General features: G+C 37.0%; 1 protein-coding gene across 6 annotated transcripts in view; it reads right to left on the minus strand.

Annotated features, from left to right (window-relative positions):
- The window catches only part of OFCC1 (orofacial cleft 1 candidate 1), a 190,313-nt gene that overhangs the window by 94,549 nt on the left and 72,432 nt on the right, over positions 1–23,332 (minus strand). For all 6 annotated transcript variants that reach the window (XR_003529499.1, XM_027654185.1, XM_027654187.1 and 3 more), the window contains 5 exons: positions 18,540–18,803; positions 17,136–17,274; positions 12,931–13,092; positions 5,194–5,276; positions 1,406–1,545 (listed from right to left, as the gene is read on the minus strand). Coding sequence is in view for 5 of the 6 variants with exons in the window: in XM_027654185.1 (XP_027509986.1) it covers positions 1,406–1,545; positions 5,194–5,276; positions 12,931–13,092; positions 17,136–17,274; positions 18,540–18,803 (788 nt within the window). In the remaining variant the exon portion in view is untranslated. The remainder of the gene's footprint in view (positions 1–1,405; positions 1,546–5,193; positions 5,277–12,930; positions 13,093–17,135; positions 17,275–18,539; positions 18,804–23,332) is intronic.

Consider the following 23,332-nt stretch of genomic DNA (forward strand, 5'->3'; position numbering starts at 1 on the left):
ATCAATGCTGCTAATTTCAAATGTACACAGAATCATGGTATGGTTGGGGTTAGGAGGGATTTTAAAAGCCATCTACATCCAAACCCTCAGTCATGAGCAAGGACACCTTCCACCAGATCAGTTTGTCCACGGCCCCATCCAACCTGGCCTTGAATACTTCCAGGAATAGGGCATACACAATTAAATGTTACAATTAAACGTTAGAAAGAGAGAAAGTGAAGTTCCCTGGTACTGAAGGCGAGCACCTTGAGATAGATAATTGATGATAATTTGGTTAATTTAATTTGAAAATTAAGGTCGGTAAAATGAAGCACTGGGAGCTGGCAAGGATATTTGGATGAGCACTGCTACCCTAAAATCTATTCTTCTATTATGACAAGGATGGGGTAGTCCTCAGTTGTCAAAAATAACCATAGTCAATTCAGCAGAATTATGACAACCTAATTGTATGAGTGTATGTTATTTTTCCAGATGATTGCTGTCACCTCCAATACTCAGGGCTAACCACCTCTAGGGTTGAGTTCAGATTTCTATAGTGAAAATGCGCTTTGTGTCTGCACTTTGTGTCTGCACTTTCTGCCAACTTTTAAGGCACCAAATGAGTGTGGCAAATGAGAGCAGGGAACAACAGGACAAGTGATATTGAAGGCTGCTTGGCTTGCCCATGAGATAAACCTGCCTCATGTTTTAATAGGGAAGTAATTTAAAACTAAATTTTCACAGACGTCCACTCTATTGTGATGTTAGTTTACTGGCTGCTGTATTTGAAATCCTAGGGGCTGATTTGCAGAAGACCATAGGTGCCAGAGATGTTTTGAGGGCTGGATTTTGAATATTCAAAGCACAATATGGAGCTATGTGAAAGTCTATCAGATCATTTCATTTAGTGAAATGATCTTCATTGTTTTCTACTAATTACAAATAACTGTCTAGTTTTTGCAATTATCTAGAACATGAAATTCCAGGAAATATAAGTAACTGAAAAAAACTTTGTTTTGATGAAGTTTTTTTAGTTTCACTTTATCTTTTCGTTTTAAGACACTTCCCATATGTGTATTTTATAAAAGAGAAAACTAATAGTCAAAGTAACATCCAAGAAAGATTGCATATTACTCTTAAAATGTTTAAAAGATTATACTAGAAATCCTTTTGTATTTATTCCCCTCACACAGCTTCTCAAAGCAATGCAGCAATGTCAAAATTGCATTCTCAGACAAAAAATGTGCTTCCAATTTTTTTGGGGAAAAAAAAAATCATAAGTAATACTAAGGAGTCAAAAAAATCCTTATGTTTTGGGGTTTTTTGCAGTCTAATAACATTAATTTAAATGCAGGTACCTCTCGAATACAGGAATAGCAAGACATACTTTTTGGTTGTAAAACTATTTGTTGCTGAGATCACTTACCACACCGAAAAAGTATACTTCTCTAACTCTTCCAAGTACAAATTGCTCCCTACAGATGTTTTTTCTTCTTCTTGGCTTCCATTGTTCTCAGGACCTGATCTTTCTTCATGATGTTGGTCAGGTGGGTTATTGCAGTTGATCTTTAAATGAAAAGAAAAAACAAGTTAGAATAGTAAGGCAATTAGCACAGCCGTTCCTCCCAGGACAGGCCTTCCAGCCCTGTCACCAGCTTTGTTGCCGTCCTCAGGACACCTTCAAGGACCTTCACAACCTTCTTAACTGGTAGGACCCAGAGCTGCACACAGAGTATTGTTCCCTGAATGGATTTATGTTCCTATAAGGCTGTGGTTTGACAAACCTTCTCAAGGAGGTGTAAGCTCATGCTGACACCAGCAGTCATCCAGTCTCCCTCTACCTGCTTGCTTTTTCCTGTGTTGCATACCACACACTGTCAGCACAAAAATTTAGATAGCTCCATAGTAAGCCACACAGAGGGAACTAGTCTGGGAATGGAATTAATGCTGTTTGGCTTAATTCTTTTTCTTTTATTTAACTGAGTTAGCTCTCAACTGGACCCATTCTGATCCAGGCCACCCTGGACAAAGCAGGAGAGGGACAGTACTATACCTTTCAGTGCTCATACCAGTTTATTCTCATTTAAACTACTTGTTGAGCTACAAAGGAGAGAATCCTGATCTCTGCTCATCTCTGGAACAACATTTTTGCATGCACAAGGTCTGATTCAACACTGGCATTGCTTCTCTGAAGTGACCATCACACTCTTAGTGTTATCACACCTGGACAGAGAGACAAACATCATTTCCACCAAGAGACATAAGGAGGTCCTAACTTATCAGGCAGACATCTGCAGGAGATTTCAATGATACTATCTACTAATACCTTCCCAGGCACAATACCAAGTTCTGTAAAGGGTTTGCTAATATTTAGTGAACAAGCCCAGAGAAAACAAAGGGGTGGAAATTAAAATATGTTATGTTCAAACTAGTAACAGAACTCCCTCTAAAAGTATACTATTTAGAGGTAACCTCAAAGACAAATTTTGATTCTACATCCCTTGATGCCAACTTTACAGAGCAAGTGGTTGAAATTTTCTAGCCAATACTAGAAGATAACCTAGATGATTTAAGTTCCTATTTGACTTCCATATTTATGAAGTTTACTCTGTAGATCCCAAAAAAACTCAGAGTTCCCAGAGAGGAAAGCACTGACATAAGATGTAGTCACATCACTTTACACTTTGCTAATCATGAAAAAAACAAAGATTTTTTTTTCTTTTTAAACTCTGTAAACCATTTTGCTCTCAAAGGTAAATTTGTATTCTGAAGCTTGGATTACATTGACCTCATCCACATTTTGAATTTCACAGACATAAGAGACAGAACTTCATATTCATACCTGCAAAATGCATATACCTACATACTCTTATCAGTAAATATGATATAATCAACTTATTCTCAGTGGTCATTGGAAAAGCTGCCACAGGCAATGGAATATACTGTCAGAAAGAGGTTCTATGTAAACATGAATAGTTAAGGCAGAGTAGAAACCTGTTTTCAAATACTAAGACCAGGCAGACACAGATTTTACCCAGACACAAAACTGCCCAACTTAATTTCCTAGAAGTCAAGGTTTCAGAACAGGTAGTGTGTGCAGGCTACCTTGCTTGCTGACATTGCCTCCATGAAACTATCCCTGTGCAAAGTAGATATAAAGACATTATTTAAGACATAAATCCCAAAGGCATTAAAGAGTATTAAGAGCTAATTTCTCTGACTGTGTTTGATCTTGACTAACATACAAAGCCAGAAATTCAGTCATCTGCATGAGGATGGGATTATAATCAGAGTATATATTTTATTTCTCTCAGAAGTCACTGACTGTGAGCATCCTCTCCTTTATTGCTACCGTTCAATGTCTTGAATCCATTCAATAATGTGTACATTCGTTACAACAAAAACTAAGTGCTAATGCCCATGAGAGACTATTTGCAACTTCTTAGCATAGATGAATTTGGGGGCAAAAAGTCGAGGTCAGACTTAAAGATCTTTTTGTTTGTTTTGGTTATTAAAAAAAAATAAATTTTAAAAATATGTTTACAAGGAGAAAAGGGACTGCTAAGGAGAATAAATCACTACAGAAATTTCTGTCTTCTTCCTTAAGTCTGCTCTTTACATTAGTTTGTCATTGTTTCCTAAATATGCCTGTTACATAAAAATATTTTACAAGATGGTATCCAGAGATACAAGTAGGTCCAAATGATATAAATCAGGCCAAATGCCTAGATCTTGAACATGCTAAAACAAGGCTCTCTCTGAACATTAGGGTTCATTCATGCCATTAAAAAGGAGAGGCTCTTACAACCTTTGAAAGGATATTTCACATACTCACATTTCTTTTGTGCAGAAGCATTCTCGTAAGAGGCTCAGTTCAGAAATCTATACAAACATGTCAATAACTGTAAGCTAGTCAGTCATTTCACTGAGTCCAGAGGGACTAGACAGTGCTGAATTCCCCATGGGTTTACACACCTCACTGAAACCAGGTCACTTTAATGTGGCTTCGAGAGCCACCCACAACTGAAGTTCCTTTGAGAACGTGGCACTTTGTTCAAAGGTATCATGTTTTTTATGCAATTGTAGGAAATGAATTTCACTCTGCCACTCCCATGGGTTGGGTTACTTTGCCGACTACATTGATTCCAAAAGTCCTCAAATCATCCTTCCTATAGATATAAGGCCACACACACACGTGCATGCACACATCAGTCTGCAGTTATGTTTATATATAACTCTGTTTTCTCCAAGTTATTCTTAACTTCCTGAAAAAATAAATCACTTAATAACTTATCCATTTAAAATGGAGGGAACTTCCAGTTGGCCAATCTATTTTTACTCAGAGAAGTAGATCATCACATTATGAAAGTTGCAATAATAATTCCCGGCCATTGAGTGTTTGTGCCACAGCACATGTACAGGTATAAACACATAGTACACAAGTTTGTGAGTACTCTGAGTACTGTGATGATTTTCTTCCATGTACAGTTAAAAGCATTAAAAATGTTTCAGAGTATATCTAGAGCAGGGTAAGACAAATTACCAGAATGATTAATTTGAATATTCAGGTTTTTAGTTATAGTTCTCTGAAACCATGCTGATTTAAGGACGGAAGTGGAGCAACACTTACGGAGAAAAATTGCAACCTTCATTGGAAAATACCTAATTTAATAATATAATGAGGGTAGAAGCAATTCTCAGGAATACAGAGTTTTCTTTGTGTCTTAGTCATCAGGATTTACAGTAAATCTGAAAGTTTCAGTAGCATTTCACCCAGGAAGTGTTGTCATGATGCAGATATGATTTTATGGAAACTTGTACTGATGACACAATATTTGTTCACAAATTAATTATGTCCTTGACCAAGATACTACAAATATTATACTAAAAGTATCTAATGGTAGGGATCTTCTGCACAAGTACATGAGAGCTTGAAGGTTATAGATGCGTCTCTTGTTTAAACATTACTGAAATAATACCATCCTGCAGCACAGACGTGATTAAGCTGCTGGTATTTGATTACCATTAGGATGTTCTTTCCCTACTACTCCTTTGAAGTTTCTTTGCTGGAGAGATTAGCTCCCTATAGATACATGTAGGAGACAGCAATACACTTGGCCATGTGAAGTCTTTTTGTGGCCATAAAAAAATTCACAGGGGTAGATTAAAGAAACACAACAACAACAACAATGATGTCCATATCAAGACCTGTACCTTGTGATGTCCTCCTTGGACTTCCTTTGGCCAAAACAAGTCACAGTGCTCATCTGCACTGCCATGGAAATCTTGGTAATCCTCTGCAAGAAAAGGAAAAAAACAAACCACAAAACATAAATTATTTTTTGTATTGGTGCATAAGATAAAGCTCTGGAGAGGAAGGAGCTGGGTTTTGGTCCTCCTCCCAACAAGGTTCTGCCTGACTTCATGCAGATCATTTTTCTTTCTCCATCCTAGTTACAAATAGGTGGTTATTTCTCTACTACCTTCCAGAAATGTTAGTATGATAAATGCAGAGAAGACTTCGGATACTGTGTTCCTGGAAATAAAAATTGTACAGATACAAAACAGGGGAAAAAGTAGAAATAAAGAAATAATAGACACAAGAAGAATGACATGGAAGGGTATTTTAAACACCCCAGGAAGTGTTCTTCAGAAGAGAGAAAGAAGTTAATTTTCTTGTATGGGTGTGGTTGTGGATCAAGAACAAGACAGAGGCATAAAAAGCATTCAAATAAACATTGCTTAGAAAACACAAGTCGTGTATTCATTAAGATCCTGAAAAGCAGTGACCTGTGGAATGAACAAAAATGTAATTCCACATTTCAGGAAGTAGTGGTGTGGCAGAAATAAAGGTCTGTATTAGACACTTTTTAATGTATTGCATATGGAGGCTAATCCAAAAATATACTTAGTTATTATTTCCTTTTTTTTTTAAGTTATTTCCAATCCCACTCAGTAAAAGACAATCAAGCGTATCTAAAATCACAGTACAGGCAGGATCATCTCTTAGGTGTTAAAATTGTTGATATAGGCATATACAATATACACATATACAATGTCACAGTTGGATACCGTTTTTAGTTTCTACATATATGTATACATACGTGTAGGTGTATGTTGTATATATCGAACATTCATAGTAAAGGAGGCATTTGCAAGTATTTGCACCATCTGGGGTGAAAGAGGAGGTCTACTGAAATCAGTGAAACAGCATAAAATACAGCTGCTGGAAACGTCACAATGCACACATGCCGTATAATCAGTTCAAATTGTCTCTGCATATTCCATATATGTGATACATGTATGAACCCATAAACACATATTAAAATATACCTTTGTAAAGATGGTTACTGTGGTTTTCTTTGTTCAATTTTTTTTTCCTTTGGCACACAGAACTGCGCTTCCAAACAGCCCTGATGAAATAATGAATACTTTAACAATGTTTTTGGAGTCAAATGAATAAAGCAGTAATTATCTTGGCAAAAAAAATGGGACACTAAAAAGAATAAAGAAAACAATAATATTCTACATTTAAGAAATGGGTGGGAGAAGAAACTCAAGTCTGTTATTTAATCATGACATGCTCTTTTTATATTTTATTTGTAAGGCTCTCAATGCTCTTTTCTTTCTATACCAGTGAGCTCATTATTTTAATTCCTCGTAGATTTTTCTGAACAATTTTTGCTAAGTAAAAACACAATGTAATTCTTCAATGCCTGTAACAGTAAGAAACTGCTCAAATTAAAGATCAATAAAAAGTACAGAAAAAATTTGTATGAAAATAAATAAATAAAAGAGAAGATGGGAAATGCTTGCAATTAGGATGAAAAATCTAAAAAGAAATTAAATTTAGTTGTAATACATTTCCCATTCTTTTCTTCATGAAAATTACTACTGAAGTGGTTTTTTTTCTGTAATTTAAATATTAAGCTGCCAGATGTGTGTCTCATGCTTGAAGAGTTGAAGCTTTGCATTATTTAGCATATTAAGATTCACAGAATTTAAAAAAGGGCTCCTTTATTGCCTGGAGGTTCTAATTAAGTAAACCTTAGCCTGGTACATTTAAAACTTGCAATACAAGAGATTTTGCTTCTTTTTTTTTTTCTCTGTAGCCAAGTCTCATCAATATAATAAATATGGAAAATGCTTAAGATGATATAATTTTTCTTTGGCTTGAGGAATTAAACCTATCTATTATTTTAAGAAGTTTTTAATAGAGGCGAGCAATCAGAAGGACATTTAAAGACTCCAGTCTACTTTTTAATCATAGGATTGCTCTTAGTTGGGAGGGGGAAATGTGTCTTACAAAACTGAGCCATGTAGAAATTGTTTCTTCCACATACACAAAAGAAAGCAGTTCTGAGAAAGAAACAAGAATTACACAATTCTTTATTATTAAATTGCATTTTACTTTTTTATAACTTTTTATAATTGACCACAGAAAACTAATAAAGCATTAACTAGTTGTTTAATCAGCAATTTGTTCATTGAAAGAGTTTAGACTACTGTATCAGAAACTGTAATAGCATAGAAATTCCTGACATACAATACCCATAAATCATACCTTAAATACAGTTATTTTTGCCATTTTAGAAAATGTCAAAGGTGTCAACTTTGTCCAGATATAACACTTAGCAGTGACTATTTTAGTAAATTGACTCAAAATACATTTTGTTCCCTGACGGGGGAACATAATACCATTCATGATAAAAATGAACAATTTGAGGAGGAGAAAATAACACCAAGAAAGAATGATCAAAGACAGGTATCATAGCTATGATAAAGGTATGGTGGCAGGTGTAGACTCTCTGTTAATAAGTTTCTTTGGAAGTCAAGAAACATATGCATAAGAGCAGGAAAATATGATTGCACCAGGGCCTGGAAAAAACAATAAAATTCTTAATCCAAAGTTCTATATCTGTACCAGGTAAATCCAGCAGAATAGTTTAAATGTCTTTCATTTTTATAAGAGAAATAGGAAAAAATGGGTGGTATTTTTTGTCACCACTGTGGAATGGGCATGGGTTTGTAAAAGCATGGTGAGATGAATTTTATTTCTAGACCTTGACAATAATGAGAGAAGTAATTTCTGGGTGATATTAAGTCCCAACCAAATAGTATAGATGTCACACAGATCATACCTCATATGGGATACAAAGAAAACGTTTAAGTCCCTGAGTTCAGCGGGGCCTGGTTTTCAAAACAGAATACGAAGATGTTGGAATAGAAAAATGTTGGTGCTACTCTGTTACCTTTCTCAGCATCAGCCTTCTCTGGGCAATAGCTGACAACAGCAGCATGACCTTTAAAACTAGAGGGTGTCTTACTGCTTCTTAACCCTTGTAGAATAAAACAAAACTTTTTTTATCCTCTGCATTCAGTCTAGAAGTTATCATCTTTGGCTATGTCGTCTGTAACAAGTACTGTGGCACAACAAGTACAGGTACAACCTGTAGAATGAAATCAGCAGTTCAGAGGACACCCCTTAACAGTGGGGACCCTGCTGTGTGTTGCAGGCTTCATGTCAGGCTAGTTTTAGTTTGGTCCTGGGAACTGATGGCTCTGATACACACACCTAAAGCACATATGGTTGATCAGCTTCACCCTAAAGGTGGTCAGTGCTTGTCCTCTGAGATCTCTCTGCAGTGAACAAGAGACTGACAACTGGGGCAGGGCATTCACTTCAAAAGTGCCCTAAATACCTAAACGTTAATGTAAACACATCCTTTCTGAATGAGCATTAAAGAGGGGTAGGAAACAGATTCTCTATGATGTAAAACTTTCAGAGGCTGTATATAGGGTTGATACCGTGAAATTGTTATATATTGGGAGGTGGGGGGAGAGAAGGGGAGGGGAGAGACCAAGAGATTTTTTTTTTAAAATATGGACAAAAAGAAATAACACAGCTAGGAAATTACAGTAATTTGATGGAAACTACTTCTGACTTATATGGAGGCAAAGTAGAGAAGGGAAGTCACTCCTGATGCATGCAACCTCTCTTTAAATCAGTGGGAAAGGGTTTTAGAGTAGTGTGATCCAGGAGCAGGGCAGCAGACAAAGAAATCACCAGTTTGGTTAAGTTACTGCAGGGACAGAAAATAATATGAAGAACCTATCTGGACTGGCCAGTAATAGCCCAGCCTGTGAGAAATCAAATAGCATGGTAAGAGTTAGAAAATAGAAGAGTTTGGATTGTGTGGATGACACAACTGTAAGTGGGAACTGGATTCGATTCCACTTGACAGAATCAATCCAATCTTTTACGCAGTCCTGCTCAGAGAAAGAAAAGACAAGCAGAGAAAGAGAAGGTTCAACCGTCTGAGGCTCTGCCTCTGAGGCTCTATCTGTAGAAAAAATGAGGGGTAAGCAATCTTCATTTTAAAACATCACTTTGTTCCCTTTAAAGTGGCACCCATGAAGAATTACCAGTGAGAACAACTTCAAGTTTTTTGGTTTAGGTAACTATTTTTGCATCTGCATATCACTGTTAGGTAGAAGCATACAGCATCTCAGAAGGAAAGAACCTCATTGCAGTATAGTGAGAAGTATTACAATGAAGATTCATTGGTTTGCATAAAATTGTTTCAGAAGTGGCTATAAGCATAAATAAAACACTCTCAACAAAGCTATTGGTCACTTATATAAGTACATTTTAACGCTTTACATTAATGTAAAGCCTTCTCTCCAAATGTAATGATAAAATTAGAATGGACCTGTGTCTGTGTTTGGTATTTTGATATGGAGGTGACATCTTAATAAGTTTTGAATAAAGTTCTGAGTACTATCTGCTAGAGTACTAAGCCTCTTGGTTAGCCTGATGCCATCTTTGCTTAGATGTTATTCTGAAGCTTTGTCCAGACAGAAATGCCTTTTGATGTCACAAAAGGACACAATTAACTTCCCAACGTTTTTCCACAGATGCAGAAAGGGTTTTGAATTAGAGATCTTGAATATGAACAATATTTAACATCTGTTTTCAATAGAAAGTTTATTGTAGAAGACAGACATTGAGCAAAAGAATACTTCTGAGTTAGAAGATCTGAAAATCAGGAGCTAAAACTTTGTCCTGGGTATGCCCTAGAAAGGTGATAAATCAGAGGGTTGAAGGAATCACAGAAGTGTTGTCAAGCCCCCAAAATGAGAAGAATACTAGCTGACTAACAATATTTATGAGAAATAGTTCATGTGTTTCCAGAGGGTTTACTTGTGTTACATGCACAAATGGGAGCTTTGAAAAAAGAAATTAGAGTTCATATGACAGAAAGGCCAGGGAGCAGCTGCTGGGATGAGCATTGGTGGGGACAAAAATGCAGTCACTGTTGGAGCACCAAATTAAATATCAGGTACAGTATAAATCCTAGTTTACATGTCATTCGGTAGAAATTATCTGGGGATTTCAAATGGAAGGTTTTTATCCTTCCTAGTTCTGAGTGAAGATAATGAGTTTAGTGGTTACATTACTGACAGTGTTCCATCACAGAAAATCTGTGCTTTAGTGATGTGCTTTTTGAAACAAGTTTTTCATTAAATTAACAGGCAACAGATTTATCAAGTACCAGAATTTGGGGTTTTTTTTAAATCCTCCATCAATTATAGTATTATCTCTTAGGATATACTGAGTCAGATCCTCTGATGATACAAAATAATGCCTTTTGAATCCAACCTTCCTTTGACAAAAGTTGTGATAATTCAGTACCTTTCAAAATCAGTCCACTTCTGCAACTGCCTTGTTTCAGGATATTTGTAAGAGACCCTCTTGAATTCAAAATATGGGTTCAAAAATGCTGTGTTTGGCATTGGATCTCTGCCAAACTCCACAGAAGTAATTTGAATAAAAATTCAATATGGTAGTTTTAGATCTAGATAAACATTAGTGATGGGGGTAGGGGGAAGAGGGGACGAGGAATAGCTGTCTACCTGCACAGCTAATAATGGGGTTTTGAGACACACTCTAAAGGTGGAAACATCCAAATGCTGCAAGGAAAAGAAGTTTGAAAAAAAATTAAAGGCACCCAAAGGCAAATGTCAAACACCATCAAACATTATTTTAAAACTCTTTTGTTCTTGCAGGTTAGTTATGTTTTAAATATTGTGAGTATTCTAAGCTGCTTTCCACAACTAAAGTTGGGCAAATGAACTAAGTAAATTTCAAAGCAGATTCTACGAATGTAGAATCTGAAAAAAAAATTCTAAGTTAGGGTTGTGATTATATTCTTAGAAGGATCAACATCTAGAAATACATGTTACGTGTTGGTCTTACTAGGACATGAATGAGAACTCTTGAAACACTGGAAGTTTTTATTACTTTTTTCTGTAATGTGCTTAACCTTTTGTCACCAACATTATTTAACAAAAACTGACATCAGCTCTGTATTCTACCTCTTATGCATCTGTGATAGTCAACATCAATATTCAGCATTTATGAATCCTAACTCAGCAATGCCATACTACCTCCTACCTCTGTGCCCACTTAACATGAGATATTCAGCAAACACACCTATAATAGGAGATGCATAGTCCTAGCCTTCTTGGGCAGTCAACAGAGAAGGAGAACTCCAAAGAAATTATTTTTTAGTGATGTTTCGTGTGCTACTGTAAAAGGAAAGTGGTACATCAATTGGCTTCAAAATGACATGCATCCAAAATTCTACAACATCATCTCTGGGATCCCACAGACTTGAAGACAACTACAAGCTGCTGTTTACACAGATAAGAGGTAGCTATCTCTTACCTAATATTTCTCAGCTCAGTGTCTAACCATTATAGCTTCCTGCTATAGGAGAGTCACTTCTCCCTTCAAAAACAGGAATAATTCATTTTCACTTGTGCTTTCATCTCTACACACTGGCCAAGGGAGTGAGAATCACCCTTTCCTAAAATGAAAGCTGACCCTTGCATTGTTCATGATGGTTGAGAGAGTGATGAGCAGTGATGAGTGCGGATCTCAGATCAGCTCCTGATGCCCTCCCCACTCTCTCAGCTACTCGATCTGCTATTCATCCTAAACATCTGTGCTGTGACCAGGAGGGCTGGTTGGCACCTGGGGGACATGCATGGGTGTGAGAACAAAAGGGAGCATGGACATCGGCACTTTCTGTGCCTGCATTGCCATTTTTCTATTGTAGGACTGAGAGCACAATACACTACCCAGGTCATAAAGTGGGAGTGGTCGTCTATATTCTTGATACCTTGGTACCAACATCCCTGTCCCATATTAAGTCTGCCTCTGGCCATCACGGTGGTATCTGAGTTTAGGACAGGACCTAGGTATTATATTACTCAATTCTCAGACAAATACTTTTTACCTGGGATTTAAAAACAAACAAACAAACAAACAAACCAATCAAATAAATCCACCAAAAAAAACCCCAATGAAAACAAATAAACAAATGAACAAAACCAAGGAAAAACTCCGCAGTGGTAACTTGCAAGGCTTTGCCTTCAAAAGAAACCCCATATTCAAGTAGCAAATGTTACCTGAAACAAATACAGACAGGCACTTTTACGCAATTTAGCTTTGCACAATTAACAAAGGATATTGCTATTAAAGTGCTGCAGGAAGAACAAGTACTTCCCAAGCATCTAACAGCAACATGTTGTGATCCATGGATATAAATGACCAAATAAAATGGAAGGATGTAAAAATGTCACGGAAACACCAGTCGTAATCTAATGTTGTCAGTGCACTGCACACACACCTTGTAATTACTAACACATTTGGCCTACCAACACTTTTTAGACAGGGGAGCCCACCATTTCTGTACCTTTTTGCCTAAGCTGCTTTTGATCCCTCACAATTGATTTAAACTCTTCCATCTCTTCCTTTGCCCAGTGAATTAATGATGACATGATATCACAGAGCTAGGGGGAAGGCAAATGGGGGTATTTACACACATGCCAAGCAGATCTATTTGCAAACTTTCAGTAAATTAATGCAATAAAAGTCCCAACCTGCTGGAAGCATTTTAAGCTCTTCTCTTTTCCTCCCAGCTTCTTCTGACACACACACTTCTCCTCCTTTTGCTGCATTAAACTGTTTTTCCACTTCCTTTACAACAGTGGGAATACTTCCCTTATGGGTGTCAGGATCTTTTGGGGAGGTCAGAGGTTGCCCTGCAGAGGAAATGACAAGCTGTGAAATGTAAAAGAACAATTCCTTCCACATGTTTCCTTGCTCCAGGAGCAGTAAGGGGTTGTCGGCTAGCATCAGGACGGGATGGACCAGGCCTTTGTCTTAGCAGTCCTGTCAAAACTAATTTACAATTAAAGACCTGTGTAACTGTTTAAAGCTTTACAACTCTGGTGAGTTTCAAGGACTGCTGAAGCCAAGTGGTACAAACCAACTTTATTATTAACAAGCACGCAGACAAACAGAATGAAGACAGACAGAAAAATGCTGTAAATTGTAAGTAAGCAGAAAAACTGTACACCTGAAGATTATCTTTCTATATGATATTTATTTCTGTTATAAGCTCATAGTTTGGGAACCAAAAATATTTCTGTGGTTCTAACTTTTCCTCTGGTTGTTGCATAGGCAGCAGGAGCCACATGCACTGTTGTTAGAGAGCAAACCTTTTAAGGAGAGGGAAAAATAAAGTCCAGGGGGAAAATGGGCTAATTGTCCATCAGAAAAAAAAAATCTTTAAAACCATTCTCAAACAGCTGAGTTTCTGACTTCCCAAAGTATAGTAGAACGGGGGGGGGGGAGGCAGGGTTGGTGGACACAATCAGACTTTCCGGAAAGAAAATTTTAGACAGAAAATCTGCATGTGGGTGTTTAGTCCAAAGACAGCTGAGGTAGTGAGAGTCTTTCTAAGTGACAAATCTTCTGCCTTGTAAGCACTCTTTTTAGGTCTTAATTGCACATCAGTATGCTGTTACAGTGCTGACCATAACTTCAGGACTTCAGATTGGCCAACACTGTGTGAGTAAGTCAACTGGAATGAAAAATGTTTTTCTTTGGCTCTAAACACTACAGAGGATAAACCTGTTTCCCACCTGCGTGTTTTATTTGATCACAGTTTCAGATGGGCACAAGTAGGTGTTTGCATGTCAAGTCAGAACAACAGCACAGACAGAAGAGTAAGCATTTGGAGGAACGTTCCCAACAAGTGCAGAGTAACACTTCCCAAATCAGCCCAAGTCTGACCCAAAAGTGTTTGAGCTGGAGAACTAATACATAAGTGCTGTCTAGCTACTTTTCTGAAGATGAAAGAGCTGCCACTTCCAAAAAAGTCTGAGTTTAGCTGACATTTTGCACATGTGAATACCCATTTCTATGGACACTAAACTCAAAAGGGATCTTGCTGTAGATTTCACTGTGAGAGTGTTTTCTTGATGAATTTGTATATTTAGTGTTTTATATGAAGATTCACACTTTTGAAGTTTTCATGCATTTAGAAGCCCATGTTACTTAGATCTAGGTCTCTGAAGGCAACATTTCTGTTAGTTGCATCAAATTTTCCTACCTAAGCTGCTTCTATTAGAGTTGTTACCACCTTCCCCACAACAGCTAATGAATTCCACACAGAAATCCTCATTTATTCATTGACAGAGACTGTTGATCCCTTAATGGGCAACAGATGAACAACAGAAGATTTTCTTAAGAAAAGCAAAGGATGGTGGTAGTGTAAGCAGAAGCTGTCTTCTACCATGAGCCTCTTATGGAATACCACTTCAAAAGAATGGAAAGAAGATATGGTTTGGACTTAGAGACACACTATATCTGATAATGTACATCTGTGATCTACAAAGGAGGTAGAATGGGAGATATTATGTTGCATTCCCATGCATTGTACTCTGGAGGAGAGAGCCTGTGCAGCAAGGAAGAGCCATACATAGCCCAACAGAGAGCTGTGGTTTAGAAGAATAACATAGCCTGGAGTTAGTTAATGGAAATAATATGAAGGTTCTCTCTTAAACTTCTAAAACCAAGACAAACTTGAAGTGAAGGTTAAAACACCATCTCCTAACCTGCTCTATTTTGCAGCACTACATATGGTATTGATATATAAGATTGCTCACTATTTAGACTACTGCAGTAGAGTGAGTTACAGAGCACTCGTCTTCATTTAGACTGTTCTTGCTTTCTCTGGTTTGTGTCTCAACCTTAATGTCACTTTAACAGAGCTTTCCCCCCCTCTGTTTTTGGTGGTTTAACAGATATAATACTGTATTTATAGGGCATATCAATGTGAGACAGCTTGCCACAGATCATAAACACATTTTTCTGTGGGAAATGTTGAAGTTGTGAATTTCAACACGTGATCTCCAGTTCTCTAAGGTTTGTTCCTTTAATTGTAAATAGCCAGAAAGTCATCAAGCTAGCGTTTAATAAACTTTTAATTTGAAATGGATTACCACATGTTGTGTTTGTTTACCCATTATTAAATCTCTTAGCAACATATCACCAGCAGAAACAGCATACTGTAGCACTGCATAGATACATTAAAAAACAAACCCATGGGGGATATTGGCAGCTAATAATATCTTTAAAGAAGGCTCCATGAAAAATAAATACATATAAACAATATCAAAAATTACTCCTAGAAATTTTTTTAGTGCAAATCTGTTTGGCAGGGAAATTGCAGCTCTTCCATGATCACCGTATGAGCAAATTTCAGAGGTCTGCATACAAAATAAGACATACACTAGTGCTCTTTCTCAGTTCTTCAAAATATATATTTCTTGACTTTTCAAACTGTGTATCATGAGTTTTTCCATGTATTTCCAGGAAGCGTGACCTATTTATGTGCTTCCTCTATGTGTGTTTCCAAATGTGTATGAAGACTGATGGTAGGACCAAATGAGTTTGATTCATTTAGGGTTTGTGCATAATTCTTCACTGTTGAGAAGAGTTGCCTGCAACTGCACCTTTTGGATCTGCTATTCACGGTTTGCTGCACCTTAAAGTACCTTGGCAGATATGTAGAAGATAAATGACAACAAAAAGGACCTTATAGCACAGTGTATGTTTACACCTCCATGCTTCTGGTATCAAGGTGGTTATATAAAAGTCCTTTGATCACAGTGCAATTGCTGCTTAGCCTAAAAGCATCTCAGGGCAAACCTCATTTTCTTTATCTCCTAAATCATTACTCAATGCCTGAAAAATACTTCTACTGTCTTCTTTTCATGTTATACTTCCAACCTGAGCGGCTCACCTACCATGCTGAATGATTATTGTTTATCTGTTCTCTTTCTTTCCTTCCAATACACTCTTTTTTTTTTCCTCCCATGCCATCTACAGTGTATCACTGCTACTGTTCTCAAATGCCTGAGGAACCTCTGTCCTGGAGAACTAAGTCTCTGCTTCAGATCTTTACATCATATTCACAGATAAACTACAATCTGTAGGTTGGCTGCATCCTTGTTCATTAAACAAGAGAAAATACAGAAATAGCTATTTAGCAAAAATTAATTCTTTTTGCCCATGGCAGTCACATCCCACAGGCTGAAAAATAAAAGAGCAACAGCAGTCTCCTGCCATTCTTCTCATTACTTGATTTCTAACAGTAGAGGAGCAGTTTGTGAGTCCACTGCAATATAGTCAATTACATCTTCAGTGTAGCTGCATCAGAAGGTTCACAGAGGTCAGGAAGGATGCTCAGTCTAAAACTTACATTCAGCTTTTTAAAAAAGCTTCTGGGGAGGTCTGCTATGCACAAGGAAATGATAATTGTCTTTTCTATGGATTACCACTTGATTGAATCTAATGGAATTTTATAGGAGTAACATAAGGCATGCCTCTGATGCCAGAACTATCTCCCTGCCGAATTTGAAGTCCTTGTTGTAGCCCAGGGAGGTGCTAGAGTTCTGCAAGCAATAGACAAAAAAAAAGAACCTTTTTTTTTCTCTTTCTATAAGCTTGATGCCATAAGCAGCTGAAATGTTACTGCTGTGACATTCCAAGCATTATTCAGCCTTAAGCATAGGCCAGCATGGAAAGTTTAATCCTTAGCAATGAGGTTTATTTAAATTGCTCACACCTGAAACAAAGTTAAAACACCTTATTCCTGCTACAGTATTCCTGCTACAAGGCATGAAGAAAAAAATCTAGCTTAACAAGATCAATAAGGACTAGCCAACATTAAAATTAAACTGTGGGTTGCTCCAGTGAAAAACCGAATAAAAACATTAAAGTTTGAATCCATCACCTTGTGGTCCAGACCGTACAACCCTCTCTGGGACATCATTCTTTTCAGCAACACTTGAATACATGTGAAGTTCAGGTGGGAGATGAAGATGCATATCACACTTACTTTGCTTATCTGAATCCTGTGGCAGTTTAGTTATCTATTAAGTGGGGTGAAAAAAACAAATAAAAAGAAAGCAGTTCAGAATTCCACTAAACCAGAACTTACGTGTTTGTACACAGTTTGTGAACCCTAGAAGTCCAAGATGTTGCTATGAGAATTTTAGGAAATTCTTGTTTCTCTCTGCTCCATTTATTACCATTTTCTACCATATAAGTTTACCATGTATGCCTTCCCCATGCTTACTGACCAAAGCAGATATCCCAGTAAATGGGGGGTGGCGAGGGGGTTGTGAGTCACAATCCAGTTTCAGAATCATATGGGAAAATACAAATATCCTGGATTATTAAGTCATCCCACTTTATACATCGATTTGAAAGACTAATTTTGCAGCTTTGGAATCTTCACCTCCTCCTTACCCAATAGCTCTATTATTTCTGACATTCTCTTTCCTAGCATGTATTAGGTATATTTGTTGTATAAATTCTTATCGCTTTATGTGTTTCTGAAGCTACTTTTACTTTCTTTTACTCTTGGTAGACCCAAAAATAAGATTGTCTGAAAATCATCACTACAAGAAAATTAGAAACTGAAATTTCTATTAAGTAAGTCCACATTATAATTGAGATGTTTTCAAAATCCATCTATTTTGGTATTTTTTCCTGAGAAAAAATCTGACTATAAAAGAGATATAAGTTTAAGATTTTGTTAAGATTCTGAATGAAGAAACATATTTCAACTACAAAAACCCCCTTTACTTGCCCATCCAGAAAAAAAGTTTCCACTGAAGAGAAGTTCTTAATTTAGGTCCATTTTCACTAAAGACATACAAATAATGTCACGTCTGAATTATGCCCAAAAACTGTTCAAAAGTAAGGTTCCTGACACAACAGAACCATGCTCACTACCTGGAGGTCCCACACATAAAAGTAAAACAATATCATAAAAAATATTATTTTATCTTGTAGTCATGTGAAAGCATCTCTGTGATTCAGTAAAACTGTGGAGGAAATTAACATGTACTAGTGGCAGGGCCAAACTCAGAATTTGAACTTTTGATCCAATTACCCAGCACCGCAAGAAATACTTTTATATTTTAAATAATCTTAAAATCCAGCTGCAAAACTGCAAAATATCTACTAATTTCATGTAAAAGTTGGAGGTGCATGAGATTTAGATATTCACTGGGTAGGCTGAGAAGCTGCTTTTTGGAAAGACAGATCTTTTAAGGGTGACAGAAGGAAATAGAATCTGTTGTGAGTAACAATGACTAAAAAAGTAGGCCTATTTTTTTTTAATACAAACCTGAAAGTAGAGATTGCATAACCAATGATCCAAGTCTTGAGAAATAAAGTTTTCAATTTTTTTGAATCTGTCAACTTTAGGGTCGTAATGGCCTCTCAGGAAGGGACATTTAAATTTTCCCTCCAAAGCATTAAAATTGTTATCACATAAGGGAAAAGCTCCCCATCCTACTTCTTGATCAATCCAAGCATAAGTGCCACGAAGAAGGAAAAGTTCAAAGAGGAGTACCATTCCTGGCTTCATAGCTTTTCTGTGTGGTAGAACCTAGCAAAGAAGGAGAAAAAGATTTATTAGTTACAAAAACATCACAAGGGAACTGACTTTCTTTTATCATATAAAGTTCTACAAACTTCATACCTTTGAACCAATTTTGCATGCAAAAACAATTAACAACTCTTCTCTTTGCAGCAAATCATCTATTTGAACAATTTTTCACTCCGAGAAAAAATGCTGTGCTTTTTTTGAATGTTAATTTTGTGATTTCTTTGTTTTCCCCTTGGCTTTCTGAAAGTGTTCATTTACTGTCTTTATTTACCAGTGGTGTAAAAACATTGCCACTAGAAAACTTTAAGACAGAGTGACAAACCATCTTGGAAATCTGAGGTGTCCCTGTGAGGACTTGCTGAGACACTACTGGATTTGTCTTGCAGCAACTTTGGAGACATTCAAATATCCAATGAGAATACTTGCAGTCTTTCATCTCACTGAGTCACAAACTCTTCTCCACCCAGTTCTGGGAATAATGCTGGTACACAATAGCCTTCCTCCTCTAAATTAAAGCTCTTATTGCAAAGTATGTGAACCTCAGTGTAGGGTCAAAAAGCATTTTGAGGTAAAAAACTCTCAGCATACCAAAGGCTGGCAAACAGTGTTTGCACTTTTCATCGGATAGGTAGAGATATTCTTCTGAGTGGTTTGGAGTTGTGGAAGCGCTTGGGGCTCTAGGGCAATTGTGTTCCCATGGCAGAGACTTGAAAACTAGTGGTGAAGAAACACTCTGAAGTAATATGAAGTTATGTAAATCTGTCTGTAAGGTTTTGGCAGGTAGAGGAGGGAGGAGGGTAAACACAAAGAAAAAGTAATCTGATTCTATGCCACAGTTTTAACTGTTTTCTTTAATCAAGGTGAGGGTTGACCCAGGTCCTGTTGAACAATTTTAATACATTCAAAAAGACAAATAAAAGAAAAAAAAAACATACAAAAGCTAGATCACGGAAGATGACTACCATCATACCCAGGCTAACAGCTATGAAGGGTAGTCACCTGGAGACAAGGGGAGCAAATACATCAGCTATGCCTCTCAGACAGCAAAACATCTGCTTTGCCACTATTCCTACACATTCTCCTGAGAGAACTGAGGCTGCCTAATCTCTTAAATCCAATCTCTTAAATCTCTTAAATCAAATTTAAATGTAATATTTAAATCTTAAATCTTCTTTAATAAAGACAGTGTTCTGTTATTTGAATGTTTTTCACATTTTATTGTTCCCATTTCAGTCCTCACAGTTCATAGCAGCAAATACCTTGGTACACTTGCCTGCTCAACATTACCTTACCTTCCAGCCAAGGTAGAGAAAGAGGAGCCTTTTCTCCTGCTCTCCTCCCTGTGAACTGCAGAAGCCCACAATATTCAAGGGCATCTTTTGGCTTTGAGTGTCCAGTAGGATATACTCTCTGTACTTTTTGAAACTCAAGAATAAGACCTCCAAGTAGAAGACATCAATGCAAACCAATCACCAACTATGAAAAGCCTAAAATGCCTAAGTCTTCCTAAATTAGCAGGAATTTCCTCAATCAAGATGACATTCTGCAGTGAACAACCGGCCACAATTCTGTACTGCTTCAAATATTTCTGTATGTGAGTACACACCCCAACACAGTTCTTTCTCAATGTGTATATTTAAAATATATATGAAATACATATATATTAATATATATGTATTATATATTTAATATATATTAAATACATTTTAAAAATATATTAAATACAAGCATGACTTCTTTTATACACATTATTGAACAGCAAGGTATTTAGCATAATCCAGGTGCAGCCAAATTTTTTTCTCTTTTTCTGAAAAAGCTAAGGGATTTCCCCATACCAACAACTGCCAAGTTAGGAGATGATAAGTGTTCATGGTTGAGCTGCATTCTGTAACTTTTTTGAAGAAGTGAATATAAATTATTATTTCTAATAATATGCCTTCCTGTTTCAAGTTATATATTGTGATTAGATAATAGCAAGACAGAGGAAGTCATTTAAGGAAATCTTTTAAAACTATAAATATTTTCATTATTATGTAGGTGTACTTTATATTAATTATGTAAATATATTCTAGGACTTAGTGTAGGCTTAAAACGAAACAGAAGCATCTGTTGAAAAATACCATAACCCTGTGGCAGCTGCTATTAAACCATTAACAGTATCAGGTTTCATTTAAACCAGATTTACCATTTTCTGTAACAGCCCGTGGGAAAGCTAAAAACATTAGGCACAAATTACTGACAAAAGAGATCCTTAATCAAGCCATACATTTCATTTGGCTAGCTGGGTGCTAGATAGCAACCTCTGTGCTACAAATTAAAGGTGATGGTTACAACGAGGTGATCAAAGACAGTTACCTGCATTATCAAACAATCCCACAGCATTAGCAGATGAAATTACTACTGCATCACAACACACGTTTTGGTTTCCCCCTTGATTCCCAGACTTACTCTTCTCTTAAGAATAACTCAACAATGCATGCTCTTCTGCTAGCCTGCCTGTAAACAGACAGTGGTCAAGCAGATTTGTAAGGGTAATCGTTGTGACTATTAAAAACTTATTCCTTTGTTTCTGGCTCACAGTTATTCTTTATTTGCTGTAAGCTCTTATCCTGGATCTACATTACAACTCACTCTTTGGGACTGGAGGCACCCATTTGCTTACAGTTATAGGAGCTGGATGTTTAAACCATGCCATCAGAGAAACATATTGACAAAACATAAACAAGCATTTTATACCACACCTATCTGCTACAAGGTGTGAGGTTGTAAGGACTATCTTTCTGGGAGTCCTTATGCATGAACAGTGGGTGCCTGACCCAAGTAGGACAGTGTCACACAGCTCACATGGTCAAATAAAACATACCTATCAAGTAAGAAATTTCTTTCTGTTGGATCCATACAAAAATCCTGGCCAAGCCTCTGTCTGTTACTCTATACTGGCATGCCAAGCATTCATGGAGTTGCCTGTGGGCTTTCATTTCCATCCTGTTGGGCACTGGGAGGATGATTTATCTGGGAGGAACTGCTGGCTAGGAAGGGATAGCCAGGCTGAAACAGGAGAGTTTCAAAAAGGAGGCAGGTCTTCCCAACATCCATGCTAAATCTTTTCCCATTGCCACAATGAACACTCATCTCCGTCACAGCTCACTGTCCCACAGCGGCAGGGTCAGATAGCCCTGGGAGGGAGCTCAGTCTTGTGCCACCTGCCCTTCATTAGCCTCCTCCTAGGCAGTGAGCCTGGGAGCTGGGATTTGGGGCATGGCCAGCATGGCCTGGAGGCATAGATGCACAAAGGCATTTAGGCACATAGTTCCAATTGAAACCCACAGTCCTTGAATGCCTGTGTGCCTCTGTGGGTTTGGGCTATTATGCTCTGGTACAGGGAAGGGAACACCTTAGGTGGATAGAGGAGGAGGATGGCAATCAGTAATTGCTCTTCCTCGAGAGACTCAGAGCAGTGCCTGGGATAGGCAAGGCACAGGCAGCTCAAACTGACCAGTTTGTTTTGATGGATTGTTTTGTTTCTGAAGAAAAAAATAAAATTGGCAGTTATATTTTTCCTGCTGGTGGCAACCTCATTTGAAACACTATCTGATAAGTTAGTCCACAAGCCTGCACCAAAACTGCTGACATTCAAAGACAGCATACTAAATAAGGACAGATTCCTGAGTTTTAAAGAGTCTGCTCTCCAACACCTTAGCTCAATGTTTCTCCTTGCTCACGTAAAATTTCCATTGAGGTCTGTGAGGTATATAGACTTTTACAATGCTATGAAAGAATCAAGCACCTACTTTTTACTGGTGTAATTTCTTCTGCAAAGAAAGATGCAGCAGAGAATAAATAATACTTGTGTGTGCCTGCACAGGCACAAGTAATTCTTCTTAGTCTGCAGTTAGCAGTGTTTCATTTAATTGAATTAAATCATAGTGAACCAAAATTATCTCTTGCCGCTATTTCTGAATTCAACTGTTTTATATCAGTTTTATTGTAATATATCTTACTTCCCCATATGCTGCCATAGTTCCAACAAAGAAATCATAGAGAGAATGAATTTTATTTGAATGTTTCAATAAACAGATCCAGTGTGAGGCTTTGGGGTTTTTGACTTACTCTTGGGCTTTAACCTTGTCAGAGAACAAATAAACTTTTTCTTCTCTTCTCTGCATCTTCAAGTATTTTCAATTTAGAAAAAAATGAACAAATGTTACATTACTTAATTCACGTTACACAAAAATTTGACCACTGCAACTCAAACAGATTAAATTTAATTAAAATATGAAAAGAGAATTCAATAGTTACTTATTATATAGAATAAATTTTGGAAAATATAATATAAATTAATGGTTCATTATTTCTGATGATGAGAACCACAGCACATGAATTTCAGTAGTGTAAAACACACGTAGAAAATCTTTTAAATAGGAAGAAGAACCCACCATTAACAAACAAAACATTAATTCACTATGTAAAATGAATAGTGATGGATATGAGGCTGTTATTGTCAAAATAAGGTGAAGGTTTCACAACCA

The sequence above is a fragment of the Corapipo altera genome, unplaced genomic scaffold, assembly GCF_003945725.1.
Source record: "Corapipo altera isolate COAL_440 unplaced genomic scaffold, ASM394572v1 60, whole genome shotgun sequence".
NCBI lineage: Eukaryota > Metazoa > Chordata > Aves > Passeriformes > Pipridae > Corapipo > Corapipo altera.